Source organism: Gossypium hirsutum, chromosome D07 (assembly GCF_007990345.1).
Source record: "Gossypium hirsutum isolate 1008001.06 chromosome D07, Gossypium_hirsutum_v2.1, whole genome shotgun sequence".
Lineage (NCBI taxonomy): Eukaryota > Viridiplantae > Streptophyta > Magnoliopsida > Malvales > Malvaceae > Gossypium > Gossypium hirsutum.
Window position 1 is genome coordinate 13867761 of NC_053443.1, and position 9316 is coordinate 13877076.

Genomic DNA, 9316 nt, shown 5'->3' on the forward strand with positions numbered 1-9316 from the left:
AGGTGCGACTCAATTTTTTATATTAAAAATATTTTTATTAAAAAATTAATATTTTATTTAAAAAATATTTTTAATATAAAAATTGAGTCGCACCTATCAAATAGGCGCGATTAAAGAAAACGTATCATTTCAGTAATTAATCTAGCTGACAACTCATTTAGGTATTTAATTTTTTAAAATATATTTAAGTAAAAAACCCTACACCCAACCCAACCCAACCCAACCCAACGGAACCGAAAGCCAAAAGATACTACGCTGGCTAAGGAACACCCGACAAACAAATGAGTCAAGTTGCATTCGTTCTAAAACAATCATAATAATAGACAAAACTCTCTTATAATAAATAAATAAATAGATCTAGTTAAAATGTTACTTGACTGCATAGTTTGGAGCGTTTGGATTAGAGAAAATATTTTTCTGCTCAAAAAACTAAGCAGTTTGTTCATGTGATCTGTCTTTAATTTCTGCTCAGTTGGTGGGCTAAATGCCATGTCTACTGACATGTGCGGCAATTTGCCTGATGGAAGTGGACGCCATCCTTCCCATCTTTTAAGTACTTTAAGAACCTAACCTAAGAGAGGACTGGCTACAAATCCCTCATCGAATGCATAGAACCAGCAAAGTTCAAATGTGAACTACTAGTTACCATCCAACAATAGGAACAGTCCAAACTCAAGACACATGATATCCACCTCAACAACACCGGTGAGGGGTATCAGAGTTTTTTTTTCCTTTTTCACGTTTTGATGGGACAATGTCAGGAACTTGTGTACTACAAACATGTTGTGAATGAAAGTAATTTGTTAAAAAGTCACAAGAGTTGGTTCAATGCCTTGTAATAAAAGATCACGGAACTTGATAAGAATTGGACCATCCCTTTCAAAATCTCTTTTTCTTGTTTTTTTTTTTTTTCAAAGTTATTATTACAAACACACACAAATACAGTAATTATAATGTAAAATCAAACCCAATACAAAACAATAAATAAAGAATTAAACAAAATTCACAAAACTGTATGGAGTAAACTTGTGCTGAAACTCAGGGTGACGTGGGACACGGACGTGCAGGACCCACTAGTGCCACGTGCTAGGCAATCGGATACTTGGTGGTAACTTTCTATGGGCCAAAATCCGTTCTAGACAAAGGTTATGTCTGGGCTCTATTTGCACCAGCCGAAACCAGACCAATGCTGAGAGCAAAAAATCTGGGAATATTGATAGCTACTACTTTATCCACCTTCCAAGCCACACAGATTCCATCTTCAACAACAAACCAACTTGCTTTCAAATGCACCATTGCACTCACTTTCTGTTTTTCTCTTTTTCTTATTCTTTTGTTTTTATACACCATACATTTACTTTACCAGAATAAGCCATGCCCAAAAACAAAATGAAAACCCATATCTAAATAAATCTTTTTAAGCAATTACGAAAGATTTTACAAAGACAAATTTTACAACAACAACAACAACAAAAAAAGGTTCAAGGAGGGCTAACTCGCAACTGTGTTGGCTCCCATTGAAGGACTTTTCAATCTTGATAGAGTACAAATCCTAAAATCCTAGTGTTTATTTTTGCAGGGGGGTGACCTTTACAGGTAAGCCCCGTTTGGGCACTGGAAAGGGACCATATTGGATTCCATCTTCATCTCCCACAACTTGCCACCTGCAGTCAAAATTTGAAGGGCTAAATATTTCAATGAAAACGGCTGCAAGATCTCCGTATTTGTCAATAAGAAAAATATACTGAAAACAATATTGATGGCAACATGTGTTAAAACTTCAAACTTGCTAACTATTTATAGTTATCCTCGTCATGCAGCTTTTCCTTTCTATAATCCCAATTTTAGTAGATAACCATTTCAAAATAAACAAGCAATTCATACTGTGCAACATGTCCCAAAAAAATGCACTGAAATCATCTTGTTAGAAAACGACAAACTAACAAATGGTGTGGCGTAAAACTTGCAGATCAAAGCCGTGGTTTCAAATGAGAGAGGTTGCCACTGAATGCATACGTTCATAATAGCTTGCAAAACCCTACATGCATGTCTTATAGCCATTTAATCGAGACTTTCCAGCTGGCTAAAATCCGTCATTTTCTTCTTTTAACTCAAAAGTCAAGAGGGGAGTCCCCTCTTTTTTTATGTTCATCATATTACAAGATACGAGGAAGGACAAGACTACAAGGATTCACTGGCTTTGAATCCCTGATGTGGACTGCAAACAAACATATGTCTCAAAAACATGGACGGAGTCCCATTATGTTTTGCAATAAGCTGATGATTAATACAGGGTCCCACTCTTGTATTCTAGATTGTCGACAAACCAAACTTGGTTTTCATTTCTATGTCTTAATATCTTCCTTTAACTTCATTAAAAATTTAAAACTAGTTGATTTGTCTATCATTATACTTTCTTCACTATTATCTAATCCCAATTGTTTTCTATGTTAAGCATGACATGTTGACATACAACTGAATTTGGATAAACATAATGCCTTCAAAACATTGTTTTGGCTCAAACACGACATGAGGTTTTTGTTTTCCAAAGGTTTGGTAGTGTCTGGTCAAACAATGTTGCGCATGGTAGCCACCTGTAAGGCCAAATCTTTTGTTGGCTCGAAAGCTACCACAGCCACCTCTGAAAATATCCACGATATATTGGAGTGGAGTGGAGTCGAGCTGAGCTCACTTTAGAATTCGGTGCTCAATTAAATGATTTATGAACATGTGTCTTACTTACAAGTACCACCGACTTGGTGTTCAAAAATTGGAATGAATAATATTAAATTTAGCTTAAATTTTTTCAATTTAATTTTTTAATTAAATTTTAATTTTAATTTTCTTTTAAAAATTGTTAAAATTAATTATCAACTTTTTAAAAAAGAGTCAAGATGTTTTTAACAGAAATATTGATTAACATGTTAAATTTTAAACGTGAAAGTCATCATGATAATCTACATATACTTTTTTGAATTTTGAATTATTTGTTATTTTTATAAATTTTAAATTATTTATTAATATGGTATATAAGACAAAACATATTATGTTAGCATAAAACACACATGAATTGTCATGCAATTCTCGCACCAACGATATTAAAAAATTAATATTTTAAATAATATTTTTGTTAAAGAAAACACGATTTCTCTCTTTTTTGAAAAATAATAATTAAATTTAAGTAAAAAATAGAACTAAATTAATAAAATAATTATAAATTTTAATAGCTAAATTTATCATCGTACTAAATTGAAAAAAAACAGAAGCTTTAGATGCTCTAAAAGTACTAATCAATTAGGACCATTTCTAGAGCCTAAGGAAGCAAGAGGACCACTTTAACTATGTAATCGCCGTTTTAGTCAACTATGAGTAGACCCGAAAAACAATAAAATACGTGGCTTTATTTTTCATCTTATGTTTTCAGAGAGAGAGAGAGAGAGAGAGAGCGAAAATGATTATGCTCTTCAATTGGAGGGTTAAACAAAAAATTCAGGGTGAAAAAGAGAGAATAAATGGGTACCTGTAACTAGTGGTGAGGTGGTGAAGAAGAACAAGCATCTCAAGCTTAGCCAGTTCACTGCCTGGACAAGAGTGAACTCCATTGCCAAAAGGAATAAACGTGTTGGGTCTCAGTGGCACCTGCAAACATCACAACAAAACATTAACATATGAATGACAATGTAATAATCTAGTTTAGGTTCAAATTGCACTGTTACTAGCCAACGAAATCAACTCACGTGTCTCGGAATCTTTTAAATTTCATCAAGAACACACTAAAAACACGAAAAAGGACAGAACCAAAAGCAGGAAAAATTAGATAATTCATTGATAACCTTATATTTCTGTCTAAACCGGATATTGGATGTCCCACTTCACGAATCTTGGTCAGGGATTCCAAATTTATTTAAACATGGCAATGATATATGTAAAGTGAACAAATATTGGTGTTGAATGCGGGTCACTCACTCACCTCGAATCTTGAAGGGTCGAATTTTTCGGGTTGAGGAAAGAAATCAGCGCAATGGTGAATGGTTCTGAAGAGGGGAAGAACTTTCCAACCTTTTGGGATATAATACCCTTCAAACTCAACATCTTCCACTGCTTCTCTAAACGTGAATGATAGAATACTTGCTCTTCTTAGTGTCTCTTGAATCACCTGAAATCCAGTTTATTTAATTAAGATCCTTCTTAAAATGGAATTTCTTTTAATTTAATGTGAAAATGATTATGTACCCTGGTAGTCAATGGCATGTGCCTTGTATCATCCCACGTAAGCCTGCGGTTTTCTTCAATTATTTTACGTTGAATACCATCTTGTTCTCTCTGCGATATAGATTGACATTGAATGTGTATATTTATTGGGATATACAAACAAGATTTGACTGCTCCTCTTTTTTTATTTAAAACTTGAATATCATATACGAGGAAGGAAAAGAAAATTTACGGTGACAGCTTCTAGTAAATCTCGATTGTCATGCAAGTACTTTAAAACCCATGTTAAGACACTTGCAGTGGTGTCATGAGCAGCAAAGATGACTCCAATTACATTATCAGCAATCTGGGAATCACTGAGTTGATCAACCTTGTGGTTTTTGGCCCCCAACAAATTTCCCAGCAACCCTCCTCCTCCTGCTTTCTCATTTCCTCTTCTCTCCTGTATCAATCTTCTCAGGGTCTCATTCAACTGCTTCCTAGCCTTTTTTTTAGAACAGACGAGGTGATTGAAGTCGTTAGAATGGAGAGGTAGTTCAACTTGAAAGAATCTGAATGGAAAAAAGAAATTACCTTCATTGCTTTGTGGAAAGGAGTTCCTGGAAGATCTAGTGGCATAGAATTGTAACCCTTTTCCAGGCATTGATACAGTTGCTTGATCCCTTTCATTTCTGAATCTCGTTTATGGCCGAAGGCAGAAATCATTGCTACATCAAAAGCGTACTGAGCATGCCAACGAATAAGAACCAAAATAAAAAATAAAAATGGTGATAATTAAAAATGGTTACTAGTTAGAAGAAACCGACATACTCTCTTCATTTCTTGTAAAGTGTTAATTGTGGTATTCTCCCAAGTTGGTAGAAATTTCAAAACAATTTGTTCAATCTCTGAAACTGAACCTCTAATTACAGAAGGTAAAAAGGCTGCCAGTACCAATTTCTTCAGCCTTGAATGATAGGCACCTTGGTGAAAGAATAGAGCCTGAGGCCCTATCATCTTCTCTTTGCTTGGTGGATATGTTGGTTTGAAAAGATGAGCCTTTGTCACTAGAACTATCCTTGCTGCCTCAGGGCTTGAAATCATCACACAGGGACACCCCAATATGTGAGTTTTGAATGTATCCCCATACCTATAAAAAAAGAAAAAAAGAGGTAGAGTTTTCTATCATTAGCTTGTGTGTTCCATTTTTCATAGGTGGTATTTGTTTCTATGTGCACCTTCTTCGTCGGTTGGCAAAGAAGGAATCTGGATTCTGGGTGTAAAACTTGAGAGTCTCTCCAATATAAGGCCAACCCATCGAACCAGGTGGCAGAATTTTACCCTTGGGTTGTCGCCTTTGATGACTAGAGAACAGCACCAGCACCACCAAGAAGAAGAAGAAGAAAGAAGAGAACAGAGTTGATGTAATAATAAGGGTGGGAGTTTGGGGTAGTGGTGGTGGTGATGGTGATGGAAATGGGAAGAAAAGTTGGAGTTGCATGGTTACAGAATGAGAATGGAATGAAGAAAGAGATGGGAGGGGCTATGAATGGGGGAATAGGTGGTGGGATTTATATAATAGCTGTTGAAGGATGAAGTGGTCTTTTCATACGTGGGGCACCTGTTTGACACGCGTCACCACATTTTTGGGAACACTTCAATTTAGCTTCTTTCAATTCTCATTTACTTTTCCCCTTTACTAAAAAGAACTTTCTACGAAGATGAGAAGCGGATGGGTTCCTTTGTTTCAATGGCCCCACTTCTTGGACTTCTTTTCAATTTTGCTATTTTAGGAATATCTATAGCAACGAATTTAAACCTATCTGCTGGGATGGCTCTATGACTTCCCCTAATTTTGGCTTAATTTATTTGTTTCAAGGGATTCAATTATAAATATATATGTATATATATATTAATCATAATATATAATTATTTTAAATGATGTATTTCATGTCTTGTGTGTGTGTTTAGCAATTTTATACAATTATTTTAAATACATATTAATCATAATTTTTATGTCCATTTCACTACAAATCATGTTATTTTTTATTCACAGGAGGTGACAGATGGTTGTCTTTGCAAATGCCTCTACTTATTTGGGATTTTAATTTTAAGTTTTCTTTTTCTATCCAAATAATGACTTTCATAAATCAAAAATTGATTCAAATACAGGTATTTGGATGATATTCTGTTTTTCATTTAATATATAATTAATTTAATTTTTGTGATATTAAAATAAATCATTTATATTTAAAATAGTGTAATAATTTAAAAATTATTTTTTTAAAAAATATTTATGAAAAAGATCTTGAAAGTTTATCAAAAATAGTCAAAAACTATAAAACAAAACTCATTTTATTAAACTAAAAACCAAACCCAATTATAATTAGTTATTCAGAAAATTTGAAAAATTCCAACAAAATCTAAAGACAACTGTAACAAAATTCTTCGCACACTTTTTTAGGTGATAGCAGGAAATATTTTTCTAGGTTTTTGGTAATTTTTTCTTTCAATGAAAATTTCCAAGTTTAAGAAAATTATGTAACTTTGAATTTATTGGTTTTATTTGATCTGCTGGTTTGGACCAATATAATTTTAAAGTACTTTACTACTTTTAATATTGAATTTCAATAAATTATATAGTCAATGACCGATAAAAATAACATTTTGATATTGATGTGATATTTAATATAAATACAAAAAATTATGAATTTCAATTTTTATCATTAATAATTTTTTTAAAAATTAAAAATTTATTTATTTATTCAATAAGTTTTTTAATATTTATTTAATAAGTTTTAAAATAATTCAAGATATATATATATTTTTTAAGTAAGGGACAAGGTAGGAATTGTTTAGAGATCAAATTTGTTATATCTCGTTACCACAAAGCACGTACAGTACCACAGAGCATGTGACAGATCTACAAACAGTTTGTGTTTGACCCTTCGCAATGACCCCTTGCAAGGTACCCTTACCCCTTTATGACGATCTCTCACGAGGTACCACTAGCCTAAATTTGATCACCCAAGACTTCTTGTTCAAAAACAAATAACCTTAACTATCATCTAGCCTTAAGGACAATAGTGTTAAGGCAAAATAAGCTACAACACAGGACAAGGACCATACAGTATGTACCATAAAAATAACCAACATGTAACAATAGTGCTCGTATGACCTCTGACCTCTGACTCATCCCCACAACTATCACTACAACAAAATATGTCAAAGGTAACAAATGACTTGAGACACGTCAGGATTGCGTCTTCTTAAATTGACTCGCATCAATATGTAGAGATGCACATAAGTAGCATCTCCTTAGGTAGGCATTAAAGAGACATCACCGCGGCACGTCTCCTTATGTCTAACTTAAGGAGACGCTTCTATCGCGTCTCCTTGGAACTAACCAATGAAAACACTAGGATGTGTCTCTCTACATTACTTATGGAGACGCTATCTCGCGTCTCCTAAGTTGTTGATTTTAGAGACGTCCGTCATCATCTCCATAGGTCTCTAAATTGTTTTCCACAACTTAAACACCAAAATGTTATGTTCTTGCTTTCTTCGTAGGTCTCTTGAATCTTGCTTTCTTTCTTCTAACGCCAATCTCTCAATCTCCCTAATTTTTGCTTCCTTACAAATTCACGATTTTGGAATAGAGACAATGGTATGTCCATATTCACTATCTTGAAAATTTATCAATCCATATGATTTCAAATTCACTTATATCAAGTTTAATGGGGGTTTTTGTTTACGTTTATATATATTATCCCAAATATCCATTGCATGAATAAATTTATGATATAAGTATTTCATCTGTATGTATGCAAATAATGAATAACTTTGTTACTGAACATGTACCTTATATATTCGCTGAAATGACTAAGTCACTATATTATTTATGATGTAGACATTGGACAAAAGTTGGGTTGATGCTCTTAGATTTAGCATGGTTTACTTGAATGGAATAGCTTCATTCATTGAATATGCCACCGAAAACTGCACAAACAACTATAACATATATAGTCCGTGCAAGAAGTGCTCTAATAAAGTTCTCTGTCTTGAAGCTGTACATAATCATCTTTGTCTATATGGTTTTGTAAAGGGGTATAAGAGATGGACTTTTCATGGAGAAATTTTTGCGTCAATTTTACCACCAAATTCCCCTAATATGGCAAGTCATACGAAAAGTTTGAATGATACTAATATTTATTTAAGAACTAGGGACTTGATAAATTAGGCTATTGGATTAAATGTGACAGTACATGACAGGGATGAATTTAGTCACGGTGATCATGTTAATGGTGGAGGTGGTATTGATTCCACTTTGCTTCCTTCTGAGGGTGTTAGACGAACCACCGAGGAAGTTATCAATCTTATGGATGATTGTGAAGTATCTCTTTATCCCGATTGTCAAAAATACTCTACCATATCTGTAACATCCTATGTTTTAAATTTAAATTTTGTAGAATTATTTCAAGAATGAGTAATTGACTTTATGGTAAAGCATTAGTGAGTTAGACTTTGAGACTTGTGTTCAAACCCTTCCCTTGCGAATTATTAATTTTGCTATTTTTATTCCAACTCTCCTATGTTGAGCCACCCAACCTAGTTAAACCCTAGGTATATATGTTTTATTTCTTTCATTTATTTTTTAGTTTTTCTCTCTTTTGCTTCTACACTTGTAGTCCTTTTCATCCCTTCCTTATTCTTCTATATTTTTTCTTATTCATTAATTCTTTTTCCCCCTTTTGTCGTCCATTTGCTCTCTTTTTTCCTATGATTTTGCTGCCATTTTCCTAGACATTATATTGCTGACTTGGTCACCAAAAATCGTCTTTTCTTTACCATTACTGCCCCTCTCCTCCACTTGTGGTGGTGTCGGTTAGATTTCCTTTTCTCCTCTTTTCCTTTCCCTTTTGTGTCTATTTTTGTTGCTATTTTACTGTTGTTTTCCACCCTAAAATCATCCCTTCCGCTGCCCAAAAATCTCCCTTTGTGCTGCTCAAGCCAGCCCCCTTTGTTGTTGTATGTAGTGGTGTTGTTGCCCTTTGAGCATCACGTTTGGTTGTTGAAATTTTTTGCTTTTTTTTTCCTTTTAAACATAATTTCTCTTCATTTTTCC

The 9316-nt window shown here is 33.8% G+C and overlaps 1 protein-coding gene across 3 annotated transcripts; it reads right to left on the reverse strand.

Moving 5' to 3' along the window:
- Positions 1-1287: 1287 nt before the first annotated feature.
- On the reverse strand, positions 1288-5746 carry LOC107954095 (abscisic acid 8'-hydroxylase 2). Of its 3 annotated transcripts, none has more exons than XM_041097539.1 (8): positions 5430-5746; positions 5146-5341; positions 4786-4935; positions 4445-4696; positions 4234-4323; positions 3971-4156; positions 3521-3639; positions 1288-1685 (listed from the first exon to the last, which is right to left on the reverse strand). In XM_041097539.1, the coding sequence occupies exons 1-8, from the start codon at positions 5690-5692 to the stop codon at positions 1568-1570; spliced, it is 1374 nt and encodes a 457-aa protein (XP_040953473.1). In that variant the 5' UTR covers positions 5693-5746; the 3' UTR covers positions 1288-1567. The 3 variants fall into 3 exon arrangements, with proteins under 3 accessions (XP_040953473.1, XP_016745061.1, XP_040953472.1); XM_016889572.2 differs by having other exon boundaries at positions 1288-1664; positions 5023-5341; XM_041097538.1 differs by having other exon boundaries at positions 5023-5341.
- Positions 5747-9316: the final 3570 nt, after the last annotated feature.